Source organism: Pituophis catenifer, unplaced genomic scaffold (assembly GCF_029215685.1).
Source record: "Pituophis catenifer annectens isolate HBS135680 unplaced genomic scaffold, rPitCat1.0.hap2 SCAF_3, whole genome shotgun sequence".
Taxonomy (NCBI): Eukaryota; Metazoa; Chordata; class Lepidosauria; order Squamata; family Colubridae; genus Pituophis; species Pituophis catenifer.
In genome coordinates this window covers 160,235,550-160,251,716 of record NW_027256883.1, presented here as the reverse complement: position 1 = coordinate 160,251,716, position 16,167 = coordinate 160,235,550, and the positions used below count along the sequence as shown (strand labels likewise).

Below are 16,167 nucleotides of genomic sequence, written 5' to 3'. Positions count from 1 at the left end.
TGAAGGCATCTCATCTCATCTTTGAAGGTGTCTTAACTTCTTTGAAGCAGTTAATAGGCAATTTCTACAATTGCCACAAACATTATCTCCTCTTTTCATGGAGCTATCTTTAGCCTGCCATCTTCCCTGGAAGTCCCCTTGTATTCTTCTATTCTAAGTGAGACTCTTTAGCTGAGTTACTGAACAGTTTTTATATGACTTTTTTTAGTGTTCAGAACATTCCTTAAAAAAGTTATAAGCTTCGTTTGTATTAGTTGTTGAGAATGAGAAATACGCTATGCATTGTATATTATTAGAGATGCATTACTAGTGTACTTATAGGAGGTGCACAAAAGGTTTTCAAGACAATCTCTGACCCTCTTTCTACCAGAAAATCTGAACATCTATAAATATTCTGCTAAATTCAAAATAATGTAAGACACACCCATTTCTGAATTATATTCTATGTTCATTCTTGTTTATAGGTAGTGGTGGTATTACAGCAAGTTTTCCAGCTCATCCAGAAAGTGCTCAGCAAGTGGTTAAATGACGCACAAGTTGTGGAGGTAATGCTTCTTCTAATTTAAAAAAAAATCACCCAAAGGGATTCAGGGCAGGCCATTTGCTTCAGGTAGTTACAGTGCCGGAGCAAGTGGATTTACTGCTCTGATATCTGCCCCCAGGGATCTGCTAATAACAGAACATTTCTTTTAAAGACATAGGCCTGAGAAAAACTTCACCTTTCTGCTAGGAGGAGAAACCCAGATTTATCCTGTGGTGCTGTAAAAATATTTGATCTGTGTTAGGTACTTGACATACTGCTGTAGTATACTCATCTGGGTTAGGCTGCTCTGTTTCTTAGCATTAGATCTGCTCTATTTCTTCTTAAATAGCAGGAAAATATCATGCCATCCCCTTTCTAAGGTAAGTTATGGCACATATGAATTGAGTCAAGCATATATACTTAAGAAGCATGATTATCATCTATGTAGCAGTAGTGTCATTTGAATTATTCACTGTATTTTTATCACACTGCAATTTTGTAATTTTTTATGTATATATGTAACCAAGTGAAATATACGTATGAACTGTATGAATAACAACTTGGCATTCTTGCCTTACAATAAGTTAAAATCGATTTAGTTGCTATTTTTTTTAAAAAATTCACAATTTTACTATGAAAGTATTTAAAACCTCAAAAATATTTACCGTTAATCTAATACCAATCTGATTTGCTTTTAGCAAAATGGTATAACTTTTATTCTATCCTACATTGTTAATTGTTTAGTGTAATTAACCTATGCATTTTACATTGTGTCCTCTGGATCAGAAAGATAAGTGCTTCCTGGCTGGGGATTCTAGAAGATCATCTCAAGTAATTCCCTTAATTTGGAAAGGGCTGAATTGGTTCAGTTCATTTCGGTCCAGTTCAATTTTTCCTCTGATGACTTCGTAATACATCTTAAAACATCTTGAAATGATTGCTGCTGTTAAAAAAAAGAGAGAGAGAGAGAATGGTTGGGAGAAAACAGATATCCAGCTGTGCTCATGCAGATATATGCAAGAAAGGAACATTGAGATTAAAAGGGTTTGCTGTCCTGTGGTAATATTTTGTGTTGTTGTTGTTAGTCGCGAAGTTGTGTCCAACCCATCACGACCCCGACCCCATGGACAACATTCCTCCAGGCCTTCCAGTCCTCTACCATTCTCTGGAATCCATTTAAGCTCATGCCGACTGCTTCAGTGACTCCATCCAGCCACCTTATTCTCTGTCGTCCCTTTCTTCTTTTCTCCTCAATCGTTCCCAGCATTAGGCTCTTCTCCAGTGAGTCCTTCCTTCTCATTAGGTGGCCAAAGTATTTGAGTTTCATCTTCAGGATCTGGCCTTCTAAAGAGCAGTCAGGGTTGATCTCTTCTAGGACTGACCGGTTTGATCGCCTTGCAGTCCAAGGGACTTGCAGGAATCTCCTCCAGCATCATAGTTCAAAGGCCTCAATTCTTTGGTGCTCAGCCTTTCTTATGGTCCAACTTTCACAGCCATACATTGCAACTGGGAAAACCAGTTTGACTATACGCACTTTTGTTGGCAGGGTGATGTCTCTGCTTTTTAGTATGCTGTCTAGATTTGCCATAGCTTTCCTCCCCAGGACCAAGCGTCTTTTAATTTCTTGGCTGTGGCCCCCATCTGCGGTGATCTTGGAACCTAGGAAAATAAAATCTGTCACTATCTCCATTTCTTCCCCCTTTATTTGCCAGGAATTGAGAGGGCTGGATGCCATAATCTTAGTTTTCTTAATGTTGAATTTCAAGCCAACTTTTGCACTCTCCTCCTTCACCCTCATCAAGAGGCTCTTTAGTTCCTCTTCACTGTCTGCCATTAGAGTGGTATCATCTGCATATCTGAGGTTATTGATATTTCTCCCGGCAATCTTAATTCCAATTTGTGATTCATCTAACCCCGCCTTTCTCATGATATGCTCTGCATATAAGTTAAATAGGCAGGGTATAGTATACAGTATACAGCCTTGCCAAACTCCTTTCTCAATTTTTAACCAATCAGTGATTCCGTGTCCGGTTCTCACTGTTGCTTCTTAACCCGCATATAGGTTTCTCAAAAGACACATAAGATGATTTGGTACTCCCATCTCTTTAAGAACTTGCCATAATTTGTTGTGATTCACACAATCAAAGGCTTTAGCATAGTCAATGAAGCAGAAGTAGATGTTTTTTTGGAACTCCCTAGCTTTCTCCATGATCCAGCATATGTTGGTAATTTGATCTCTAGTTCCTCAGCCTCTTCGAAATCCTGCCTGCACTTCTGGTAGTTCTCAGTCCATATACTGCTGGAGCCTAGCTTGTAGGATTTTGAGCATAACTTTGCTAGCATGTGAAATGAGTGCAATGGTGTGGTAGTTTGAACATTCTTTGGCATTGCCCTTCTTTGGAATTGGAATGTAAACTGACCTTTTCCAATCCTGTGGCCACTGCTGAGTTTTCCAAATTTGCTGGTAAATTGAGCGTAGCACAAGATTTTAAATAGCTCAGCTGGAATACTGTCACCTCCACTAGCTTTGTTGTTGTTCAGATAATATTGTGGTAATGTTTGCTGCAGTCTAAATGAGCCTTGGTGTGTCATTCTTTGGTTGACCCTCATTAATGGGAAAGCAACAGTCATTGTGATCTCTTCTCTCCCAGAGAAAGTGCCATAATAATTTCTCCCTCACTCCTCATTTCTTCTTCTTTTCTTTGTTACTTTATCTTATATAGAATATTGTTACATTTTATATAACATGTAAAATATAATTTTATGTTATTGTAAATAGTTGCAATATCTTTTTTAGACAGTTCACTTAAAACCAGTGGATAAAAGTAGCCAATTGAAAGGGAATGCAACAATTGATCTATGTGTATTTCACCTAGAGAACTGAGAAGTACATCCAGCCTGTGAAAAGTTAGGAATTTTTGTAACAAATACCATGAAAGAAAGAAAAAAAATAAACTATACAATTTGTAACAGGAGATTAGCAACCAGATGCTATATCCATGTGCCTAAGGCTGTTCCTTTGTAGTATTATTTAATATGAGACAAATGAGTGCTGGAAATTCTTTAAACTAATTTCTAGTTATGTTTTGTTTTCTTGCTTTATCTTTTGCTTAGGTTTACATGCTTATTTAAAAAGAAAGATAAGTATAATCAGTACAAACTTGAAAACAAGCTTTCATATGGCTAAAATTTCTGTTTGATATATCTGCAGGACAAATCAAAAGCTGTTAACATTAAATTCTCAACCATTTCCCTAATGAAATTATATCTCTAGTTTTGCCTTAATATGAATAAGGTTCTTTAACAGTGCTTGAATATAGAACTTTAAAAATTGTATTAACTTCAATCACTTATCCAGTGTAACACTGTGAAATAAGTATTTCTGAAAAAGAAGTTTCTCACCTATGATTGTAGACATCCAATGAAGGGAAGCATGATTATTCTGTTGGTCTCAGTGTTGAACTGCTCTTACTGACTTTTGTAAAAGTCAGTAAGTTATTTGAAAAATACAAAGAGTGCTATCATTTAATCCTTAGTCTTCTCTACTCAAGAATATTCTTATAATAATTTTCATTGTCTTTTTCTGAATTCAATTAAATTCCAATTTAATTGAATCTTTCTAAATATGTGCAGGCCAGAATTAGACATAATATACAAAGTAAGATTTGGCCAATGCAAAATAATTGCTAACAATCCTTCTATTGATTTGGAAACATCGCTTCTGTTGATGCAGCCTAAAAAGTACATTTGACCTTTTTTTTTTTTTTTTTACAGTGATATAATGTTATTGACTTATATTGACATTGCAGTCAACTACTATTTTTATTTCCCTACAAGCACAGCTACCAAGTTATGTATTTTTCTTCCTTTACCTTGGAATTCAGGTTTTTTTTGTTTCCTAAATGAAAAAATTGTATCATGTCAAGGGTGGCCTCTATGCCTTCCCCTATATCTCAAGGAGAACATTGTCAAAAAAAATCAAAAAAAAAAAATCAGGAATTTCCTGAAATGCCTAGGCTTGGTGAAATTTTCCAAACAGATGTTAGGTAATATAACTACTGTTATATAACTACTATATAACCCTATAATTACTGTGTCATGTCTGCGAAAGATTTGCGATTTGTTTTTGGAAGATATTATTCACATAATTTCCATGATGAGACTTGTGATAGGAAAAATTCAACCCCAGTGCGCCTTTTATTTGTTCCTCTGATTATTTTACCACAGATGCTCTTTAAAATGCATTCACCTGGGTTTCTGAACAGGAGTGATTACTTTTAACATATATAGTGCCTTTTTTTCTATTGCTTCTATTCCTATTGAACAAATTTTATATTTCAACTGCTAGATTTCATTCATGGCACTCTTCCACCATGTCTTTATCATACCGATTAGATCTTATTTGCTTTCCTATTTTAATAGTTTGTTCATCTTGTTTATGTCACATCTAAAAATTAGTGTATTGACAAAAGAGGCCATAAACTTTATGAACCAATGATCTTTTTGATTTTCATTCAGTCCTCCAATGCCTCTTACAGTTTTTTATAGCAAAAAGTATTTATCAATGATTCTTACTTCAGGATTTTAGTCCACATGAGATTCATTATGAATCCCTATAACCAAATTTATAATATTTTGGCCAAATTGTTTCATCAGGCCTTTTGTTTGTTTGTTTAGTGTTTGTTTTTTTTTAATTTGATTTATATGCCGCCCTTCTCCGAAGACTCAGGGCGGCTTACAATGTGCTCAGCAATAGCCTTCCTCCTTTTGTATATTTATACAAAGTCAGCTTATTGCCCCCACAACTGGGTCCTCAATTTACCTACCTTAGAAAGGATGGAAGGCTGAGTCAACCTTGAGCCTTGGCGAGATTCGAACCCTGCAGTAATTGCAGGCAGCTGGTCTTAATAATCAGCTTAATAACAGGGTGCCTTAAACTCCTGTACTACCAAGGCTCTTTATTTATGTTATTTATATAGCTGTCCAAATGGGATCTTACAAGGTGCATACCATCTTGTGGAAGAAGTCTGCCATGTACATAACTCAAACCATGGATACCAGAAACTAAATCTTTCCTGTTACCACCACTTTCATAGCCATTCACTTGCAATATGCTTGAGATGGAAACTACAATGCAGTTTATGCACAAATAAATGTTGGGCTGAAAACAACTTAAGAAGACCAAAGGCCTGAATATTTAAGCTATTTATTCTGTAGATATGGCTGCCTGAGAAAATAATGAGACACATAATGATGTTGTAATAAGAGATTTCATGAGTAATAAATAGAAAGTGTCCCAAAGGTGATTTTTCAAGAGGCTGGTTTTTCTTTGAAGACTTTCCACTTCTCATCCAAGAAGCTTCTTCAGCTCTGACTGGATGGTGGGGAATGGAAGGATTTATATACCTTGCACACAGCTAGTCATTTGCATTCTTTTAGTGCAGTGGTTCTCAACCTGTGGGTCGGGACCCCTTTGGGGGTCGAACAACCCTTTCACAGGGGTCGCCTAAGACCATTGGAAAACACATATTTTCAATGGTTTTAGGAATAATTTTATGGTTGGGGGTCACCACAACATGAGGAACTGTATTAAAGGGTCGCGGCATTAGGAAGGTTGAGACCCACTGTTTTAGTGAGTCGTTGAAGCCACCTAGAGGTTTATCTGTGTCATCATGGTCACCTGAGTAGTGCAAATGGGTGTGGAGCCTTCTTGGAACTGTTGAAAGGACTGTATTGTAGACTGGAGATAGATGATGTCTCCCCCTCTGTTGAGAGAGGGCTGTTCAGCTTTGACATAGATGCAAATTACCGTCTGTCTGCAAGGAGTATAAATCCTTCCATTCCCCACCATCTAGTCAGAGCTGAAGAAGCTTCTTCAAAGCGAAATGTTTTCAAAGAAAAAACAGAAAGTCCAGTTCCCTCGTGAAAAAGCACCTTTGGGACAACCATGACCTAGATGATTGAGAATCTCCATGGATAAATAGAAAGTGTTTAAATTGTTTGGAGAATATTAGGCTTTCCTACAGTACATCCTTTGGTATTATATGCATATCGCAATTTCCCAACTGAAAAATATTTTCACTTCCATTCAAGAAAACCAACTTTTGAAACAGCAGGAGAATTGTAAAAATGAAAAGACCATAATATTGTAATAGTGGCTGATGTGAGCCGGATAGAACATTATTTTTAAAAAAAATGGGGAGCCAAAGATTAGTCTTTCTTTAATCATGAATCTTCGCTGGATGATCACAAACAAGTCTTGCTCAGTCTACCCTATCTCAAAGGATAAAATACAAAAAAAATATGCTGCCTCAAATTTCTTCAAGGAAGAATAGAATACAAAATAAGTAACTCCTTAGTTGAGGGAAAAAATTATTCCCTGGACCCAGCTTTCTCTTGACACAGCCTCTTTTCCCCACAGTCTGTGTGCTCCATTTTTGAAAAATCTGTGAAGACTCTTCTAGATGATTTTGCACCCATGGTGCCTCAACTGTGTGAGATGCTGGGACAGATGTATAGCACTATTCCTCAGGCATCTGCTATTGACCTCACCAGGCAGGTAAGGGTTTCTTTTAGCACATTAATCTCTGGTAAATACTAAATTCAGAAAGGAAACTAATACTTGTTGAGCAGTTTTTCTGCCATCTGGTGCTCTTGGCTTTTCCTTTGATACAATAATTTTACAAAAATTAAATCTTTTTTTCCTCTGTTAGCTCATGCAAATGGATGGTTTGTGTCTGTATGGGCAAAAACAAATGAAAAACTGCAATGTCCTTGAATCATCTAACCTCTTGCCTCCTTTGGTATCTTAAGACGAAAGCTTTCACTGATGCTTAATAGCAGAGACAATTCGTTGGCCCAAATATGAGTAAGGGGAGGAAGTTGGTAAAAAGTAGGTTTAGGAATGTGAAATAGAATGGAAAATATCATAACTATTTGTTTTCTGTGTTCTCTTACATCCTCAGCTGGTTCACATTTTTGCCCATGAGCCTGCCCACTTCCCACCGATCAGGGCGCTCTTTCTGCTTGTCACATCAGTTACATTAACACTCTTTCAGCAAGGTATGTATTTCTTGAGACCCTCACTCTTATGAAGCAGTTGCATTGGTAACAGTTCTTTCTAATTGTAAGACGTTCCCTCCGTTCCCTTGTTCAGATAATAGGCATTGAATGAGCTCCAATGGAGTTTAGAAATTATATCCTGAGTAACAAGAACCAAATTTTTTAGCTTGTTTCTCCCTGAATATCAGTCGTTATTTGAGAGGGCAATAGTGCTATCATGTTCTCCTCTCCCCTCCTTCCGGTTTGTTAAAATTGAAACTGCCCTTTGGTTGTCAGATTCTCAGTTTTAATAGAAAGTAGAGTTAGTAGTCTTGTTCGCATAATGGTTGGCTTTGAATAAGACCTACTACCGGTAGGGAGTGTGTTGCTATTTAATACAGCATAACCAAAACAGTGTGTTGTCACTCACATCTATCTGGTCCTGTGGCCCAGTTTGTTCTGAAGGTTCTGCACCACAACTCCCCTGTCCTTCTGCTTACAGGTTTTCTCTCAGAGCTCTGCTGATTTCCTAGCAAGTGTTTGGGTTTGCCTTTTGCTTCTGCGGAACTGCCATACTGCCATTAAGGTGTCCCTAATTGAGGGGATGAGCTTAAAGTATGTAAATAAAATCAATATGCAATAGCATGGTATTAGGGTATCTGGTCCCATCCCCAGATGGCTGGTTGGAACTTGGAACTTGGAATCAGTACTTGAGTGATACCCTGTCAATGCCTGGTTTCATTAGGCAGAGCTATGGCATCAACACAGAGGAAGATGAGTCTCATGGTGCATGATGCTGAAACGAAGAGTGGTTATCAGCAGTCATGCTGGTCTTTCCCTATTAAAAATGTTGCAAAGTTATATACTTCCCAGTCAAGTGAACATTTTGACAAGAGTGAAAGGAGCATAGCGTGTTGGGATGGCCATTAGAGTTCAAATGGATTTTAGAACTTTTATTCACTCACATCAATATTGGATTTGTCAATAGACTCTAGAATTATCTTCAGGGACCAAGTATTTTAAGATAAGTATCCAGTGCAAATATGCTAGTTCTCTAAAAGAAATTGATGTCCAGTTAGTTCCTGCTTTTCTTTTCCTTCCCTGCTAGGGTACAGTCAGTTCCCCCTTCTTATTCCTGGTGCTTGGCAGGGGAATCTGGGCAATATGCCTATTCCTTTGCACTTTCTTTCTGTTCTTGGGTTTCCAAGCTCCATGATTTTTGTATGTTTTGTTTCTTTAACTTGCTTCAAGCTGCTCATGTGCCTGCCCTCTTCAGCCCACCCTGTTGCACCCTCCCCCCCACCCTTCCCTTACTCCTGTTTTCACTTGTAAATTCTTTCTGTATCACATAACTATATGATGTTAAGTTGCTGTTTGTATGATTTTTCTCTTCAGTTACATCTTTATTATATTTTTAGGGCCCAGGGATCATCCTGATATTGTTGATTCATTTATGCAACTCCTGGCACAGGTGTGTTTTAGTTTCTTATTCATTCACTTTCTGTTCTCTCTCTTTCTCTTTTTTAATTCAATTTAAACCTATTTTAGCTTTCTGTTGACAACGTTTTTCCTTTTAGTTGAATATCGAGTTTCTCATCTGTTTCTGTGGAAGTTGAAAACAAAACATTATCCCTTTTCTTAGGTATAAGTTTATCCCTTCTTCTCTACATAGAAATGCAACAAGACCTCTAGATTGGATTTGGTTCAGGCTGTGACCTGTAACAGGAGGAACCTTTGGAAAATGGCAAATGCAGTTCAAAAACTTTAAAAATCCATATTGTAAATGTTTTTGCATGTTTGGCTCTAATGATTCTGAGCTCTTAACAAATCCAGAGTCTCCAGTTGTTGGGTAGAAGTCAGTGATGTAGTGGGTTATATCTAAACTTCTAGGAGAGAAACCTGATCTAATGTGAGTAACAGGAAACAACAACTTGATTTGTTTAAGTGCTTTCAAATCTTTTGGTGCTCCATCCTTCTTCACTCTTGTTGAGATTTCCTGGGTTGGGTTTTTTTTCCAGATCATGAATTTTCATGCCGTCTTGTGTCAAATGTTGTTGTAATGATGTAATGTACAATGCGCAGTGAGGTACTGCTCGGATAGTTCATCTTGGGAATAAGTGGACCGTGAACTGCTTTTGGGTTGGATGAGCAATATCTGTACTGGAAATCAGATGCAGGATTACGAATTAATGAAGCAGGGAAGGGTATGATCTTTGATATCATCTGGTTCTCCTGACTCCAGTAAGATGCTCTCCTCTTGGCTCTGATTTATTGTTGCTTGATAAGCTTTTTTGTAGGCTGTGATGTGGAAAGTGTTTTAGCACCTAGCCCCCCCTTGTGACAGATTTTAAACCTTGCAACCATAATTTATTTATTTATTTATTTATTTATTGGTTCGATTTATATGCTGCCCTTCTCCGGAGACTCAGGGCGGCTTACAATGTGTTAAGCAATAGCTTTCATACTTTTGTATATACCTGCTTAGTAGGGCTTTCGGCCCCCCCAAACGGTGTTCTTTTTTTTTTTTATACAAAGTCATCTTATTGCCCCCACAATCCGGGTCAAATGCAAATACATCTCACATTTTTTTCTTCTGTAAAACTAAAGAAATCTCAGAAAAATATGGAATGTTAACAATATTTTAAGAATCAGGTTGTCACCTTCTTAAAAATGCTTTTTCTTCACCTGAGGAGGTATTGTCTACTAATAGAAAATTTATGAGACTCTGACATAAGAAAAAGATTTATTGGGATTTGTTGACATAGTTACTATAGTACTGCCTACCATTGCTCACTAGTTTGTTTCAACACTAATTAAAAATACAGATAGTCCTCGACCTACGACCACAGTTGAGCCCAAAATTTCTAGCTAAGTGAGACATTTGTTAGGTGAGTTTATGTCTCTTATAGAGATGCTTTTCTTAGCAGAAATAAACAATTTCTTTAGTCATGTGCTTGTCGTCCTGATATTAAATAATGCATAAAAGAACTCAGTGAGTGTCCAGACAATATTTATCAATAATTTTATACAGAGCTTTTGGGAGCTAATTTGCTTCAGCTCTGATACATTATGACCATGCTTTTTGAAATTCTGTGTTTCTGTCTGTTCTGGCAATTTTTCAAGAATCCACTTTTCCCAAGATGTAGAGCAGGGGTCTCCGACCTCTGGTCCGTGGCCCACTAATGAGCTGTGAGCTATTTGTAATCGGGCCGTGGAAATGGCATGTGCACCTGCATTCCCACTTATGCAAGCAGCAGTTGAGCTTGTGCACGTGCACTCCAATGCATGAGGGACAGGCACACCACTCACACAAATGGGGCTACGTGTGCTTGCCAGTTGCTCACACAGAACCATTCCCTCTTCCCTCCAGCACCCCCACCAGTCCACAAAGCCAGAAAGGTTGGGGAACTCTGCGGTAGAGCATTAAATCAGTACCAGTAATCAAATCTTTGGTTGATATAAATCATTATATGTATTTTCTCCTAGATTATATATCATGGCCTGCTATAGTATAGAAGATACTGAACTTCTCCAGTAGAGATCATTTATATCTCTTCCATGGCAACATTTATTGGTATCAAAAAGGAAAAAAGAACAAAGCATATTATAGGGCTCCTCTCTCATCCTAGTTAGCAACATTTCATGATAGCTTTAATTTGCTGTATGTTCTGAGAGAAAACTCTTTAGCAGAATTGATTGCATATCAGCTGTTCTTTTGCTGATTGATTCAATTTACATGCCTATAAAACATTATTCTAGACTCCCAGATTTAACTTCATAGGATATCAATCAATCTGCAGAATAGACATTTCATTTTGAATAAGTCGTAAGACATCAGTATGATTCTAACAAAAAAAAAAAACCAGATTCCTTCAAAGACTGGGAAGTTATTAAACAGTATATCAGGGTTCTTCAAGAAATCCTATAAAAATGCATGTAGGATAGATTCTTTTTATGTCTGCATAGTTGATTTTGATTGTGCCCTTGAAGAAACCAAATTAAAGTCTCATGAGATGCCTGTGTTTGCTTGCAAAACTTCATTTCTGGATACAAATAAAAGCAATATTTCAATATTGTTCCAATAATTTTATGTTATAGTAGAAATGAATGTGAGACCAGATTCTCATTTAGTGCAACATGAGACAACATACATTCCTGTAACTCTCTCTACACTTTTTATGATAATTTCTTGAAGAAAACAAAGCAAGTAACTTATTAACTTCATGTTTTGTCTTCTGATCTGGCAGATCTACATGTTAGTTCAAAAGGACAATAAATAAAATACATTTACTAGGCAGTAGATAAAAAATCTCCATCTTCCAAGCACTTTGATAAAAATTGTTTGGATCACAAACTTAAACGTATCAATGGAATCTGGCCAATTGCCCAGTGAAAACACCAAAGGATATATGACATAAATGAAAGAACACTGCAGATATCTAGGAATGACCTATGTTTTATATTTGCATCACATGAAGCAGGGCTTCAATTGGTGATGTAAATGAAACATACTGGAGAAATATGAAAAAAAGTGTTGCTTATTTTATTTATGTATTTATTATCAATCTAAGTATATTATAGAAAATTCTGAATCAGTATTAATCATCTATGTTTTTGGATTATAGATGAGATTTTTAAGAATGGTTTAATTTAAAAAAGCATTTCCTGGAATTTGATGACTCTCTTAAAAGGCAAGAATATACTGTAATAATATACTGTTAAACCCTGCTTATACTTTTTATAGTCTGTTTATGGACAAAACACCTAACTTAACAGATGCTGTTTTTTACACTACATTATTAGTGGCCCTTTTCAAGCATGTTGTCTTAAGTCACAAAGTTAAAAAATGTCCTGGGTAGATTGCCTTACTAACCCAGGAGAATATTTGATCTATTTGCAGTGAAACTTCTGGCATGAATTTCATTAGAAGCCATTATTGGGAGATTGAGATGCTTACACCTAGTAAAATTGTCTAGAATAAAGAGATTGATGAACCAATTTTATTACCTTCCCAAGCACCTGAACTAGAATACTGTTTTTTTAAAACAATCTTGTAATCCCTTGCATCGGAGTGGAATCAGGGTGACTGAATGGAACTGTGCATTTATTGGTTGGATGCTCTTCCTGATGCCTATGTGAAGCTCATGGCAGATATTTTCTCTTTGCCCCCAGAGAGAGAAATATCTGCCGCTACCTAGGATCAAACTCACATCTCACAAGACCTCCATCTCTAGACCACCACGCTGCTCTGAACTACAGCAGCTATATTCCAACTCTATTAGAATATAATTACACCACAATTCTCTTTGCTTTCTGTATTGTAAGGGCCAAATATGATTCAACATACTTGCTTTTCATTTAAGGTCACTGTAAGATATTTATCTAAATCAAAAGTTGTGTGAATATGGCAAGAAAATAGACTTTTTCTGGTAAAATAATAGCAAAATATATTATTGAAATTAATAAAACATTTAAGATCGTTTTAGCAATATAAAAATGATATAAAGTCTATAAATTAACTCCAATAAGGTTAAAACAGTAGTCTTAAAACAAATGAAAGTAAAATATAGTTTGTATCTTTCATCAGGAAAAGGAACACAACTAATCTGATTGCTTTTGTTTGTAAGTGAAACAAAGAGAGCAAGGAAAATAGAACACAAAGATATAGAAATGAGTTATTGCAGTTAAAAATATTCTTAGAAAATCCAGTTCCTGCTCATTATGTAACAAGATTTGTATTTTAATAATAGAAAACATGTGTAATAATGTGGTTAGACAACAGGGATCCTTTGTAAATAGAACAGAGTACATAGAAATGCCATAGTTAATCAGGCACAGGAGTTGGAGCTGTTGTCCATGGTGCTGAAAGTTTTGTTGCTGTTAAAGGTATCTTGAAAATCCAGTTGCTCTGCATCATAGAAGAGACCTACTATTTGTAATATTTTAGTGATCACTATACTTCAGTTGTGTAAAATTTGATTAGACGATACAGAATTTGCTGTTTGGCTAAAGCTTTGTGCTTAGGAATGTCGTGATAACTCATACTTCAGAACAAAAGTATAGGAACTGGGAATTGCAATCCATACTGCTGATAGACTAAGTATGTATTGTTATTGTTTCTACTTTATGTGGTATTGTAATATGTTTCTAGGCAGATGTACATATAAAAAAGTAAACTTGAAGGCTAAGTATCCGATTAATCCTTATTCTGATACTCTAGAGTGGAATTCCTATACCTGGGGTATAGCATTATTTGTAACTAATTAGGAATACTAGGAAGCTGTTTTCCAGATAATAATTCAATTTCATGTTTCTTCAGAGGCTCCTCCTTACCTGGACCCCTATGCTCTTGAATTGTAAAGACACATTCATCTTATAATCATTTCCCTTTTTCCCATACCTGGCTTACTGTGTTTTATAGCTGATGGCCAGGTAAGTTGCACATGCAAGCCTTTGCCAAGGGTTCCTGTGCGGCAATTGCTTGTCCAAGGCTTGCCAGAGCTGTGTTTATTGTCTGTGTATATATGTGTACCTTGCAGGCACTCAAACGGAAACCTGATTTGTTCCTGTGTAGCAGCCTGGATGTCAAAGCAGTATTCCATTGTGGTGAGTAGACAAGTGCCATAGACCGAAGAGCTTTAAAATCACTGTGGGAAATGACTTAGACAAATGGGTAACAACCCTTACAAGTTGTGGAGAAAAGTTCTTGATATGGAAATGTCCGCAAAATTAAACAAAACCCATTGTAAAGAGACTTTAGAAAGGAAAGCTTACTTTTTTTTTCAGCTCGCCAAAAAAAACCTGTAATTACACATGCTGAATACCAAATTATTGCTTCCTTCTAGCTGTGATCTCTCTGAAGTTTCCTGAATCACCAACTGTCAAAGCTGCCTGTGGCTTTTTTGTGAGTATTTGTCTTTGGTAGAGTAGATCTGTCATTAGCTAGCGATATCATAGAATCTTAATATGAAAAGCTTTCTGGGACAGACTAATAAAACAGCCAAACCGATGCGTGAGAGCCTCTCCCAGACTGAATGAAAGGGCTCACTTTCATTATTACTTGTTGGGGATTCCTCTTTTTATGTACTTAATGTTTGTATTAAGACTTGGAAATAAAATGGCAATCTCCCCAGAATTTAATATTTATTTAAATTCTGTCTACAGGAGCGGGATATTTCCAGTTTGAAATTTGTGTTCTTGACATTTTGATCAAAAGTTCTTGATATTTTGTCCACTTAGACCTTTTCTCCCACTTGTTATAGACTGAATTGCTGCCACGCTGTGGGGAGATTGCACCTGTGGGACAAGTGGTACATGAGAATGGCAAAATGCTATTACAAGCTGTAATTGAGGTAAGCAGTGTGTCTTTCATAATCTGGGATCAGTGAAAAAGGATAATTGGGAAGCGCTCTGCTCACACATAGGCTGAATTTGCTCCAATTTGTTTTATTAATTCGGTTTCCTTGTTATCAGAATATTTACAGGATTCTCTGTAGCATGTTTCTGTCCATGTTTACATTCACATAAATGCCATTAAAGTGGAGCTTATTTTCCAAGTATGTGTGCATAGGATTGGAATCTAAGGCTGGGGCCTTAAATATTCTGAAGCACTCAACCTGGCCCTTGGTATAATCTACTGGCATCTTCATAAGACATAATGTAAAGTTCACCCTGCAGTACAGTTTACAAGATTTGACTGGATGTGCTCCATCTTTGCAGGGTATAGGTGGCCAAGCTTCACGAAATTTAATGGATCATTTTGCTGAGATTCTTTTTGCTCTCAACAAACATTGCTTCAGTTACCTGAGTGTGTGGATCAAGGAAGTGATGCAGCAGGATGGCTTCCCATCGACCCGTGTCAGCCCTGAGCAAAAGGACATTTTCAGCCAACAAATTCTCAGGTGAGTTTCTTCTCGGCATATTTTCAGAGAGACAGAATTGTGGAATAATTAAACTGAATAAACTCTATAAATATTATTCCATGTAGTGTATCAAGTGCTTAGTTCTAAATTCCTAATTTTTCTTTTAGTTAATTGTTCAATTGAAGTGCAGATGGTAAAAGTCTTAATTAGCCCTATACAGCTAAATCTCTGAAGAATAATTCATTTAATTAATATTTTATAAAAGAAACAAGTTATAGTATATTAATTAATTAATTTATTAATTTATTTATTTATTTATTAAATTTATATACCGCCCTATTCCTAAGGGACTCAGGGCGGTGAACAGCGAACGATAAAAATACATGTAATACAAACGTTAATAATAAAAAACCAATTAAAATATACTAAACATTCTGGTCCTAGATAATTCAAGACATCCCAGTTTAAAATAAAATCAAAAAGCAATATAAAGGGAAAGTTAGGCCAGGCCGGCCTGCTGAAACAGGAATGTTTTGAGGGCACGGCGGAAAGTGCGCAGATCCGGAATCTTCTGTATCTCTGGGGGGAGCTCGTTCCAGATGGTGGGTGCCCTCACAGAAAAGGCTCTCCCCCTGGGGGCCGCCAGTCGACATTGTTTGGCTGACGGCACCCTGAGAAGCCCCTCTCTATGGGAGCGAACTGGGCGGTGAGAGGCTATTGGTGGCAGAAGGCGGTCTCGTA

General features: G+C 36.9%; 1 protein-coding gene across 2 annotated transcripts in view; it reads left to right on the top strand.

Annotated features, from left to right (window-relative positions):
• IPO13 (importin 13) overlaps positions 1–16,167 on the top strand; it is a 53,489-nt gene that overhangs the window by 34,682 nt on the left and 2,640 nt on the right. For both annotated transcript variants that reach the window (XM_070941415.1, XM_070941416.1), the window contains exons 12-19: positions 465–545; positions 6,945–7,082; positions 7,489–7,585; positions 8,983–9,035; positions 14,104–14,170; positions 14,410–14,468; positions 14,827–14,916; positions 15,284–15,465. In XM_070941415.1, coding sequence (XP_070797516.1) covers positions 465–545; positions 6,945–7,082; positions 7,489–7,585; positions 8,983–9,035; positions 14,104–14,170; positions 14,410–14,468; positions 14,827–14,916; positions 15,284–15,465 — 767 coding nt within the window. The remainder of the gene's footprint in view (positions 1–464; positions 546–6,944; positions 7,083–7,488; positions 7,586–8,982; positions 9,036–14,103; positions 14,171–14,409; positions 14,469–14,826; positions 14,917–15,283; positions 15,466–16,167) is intronic.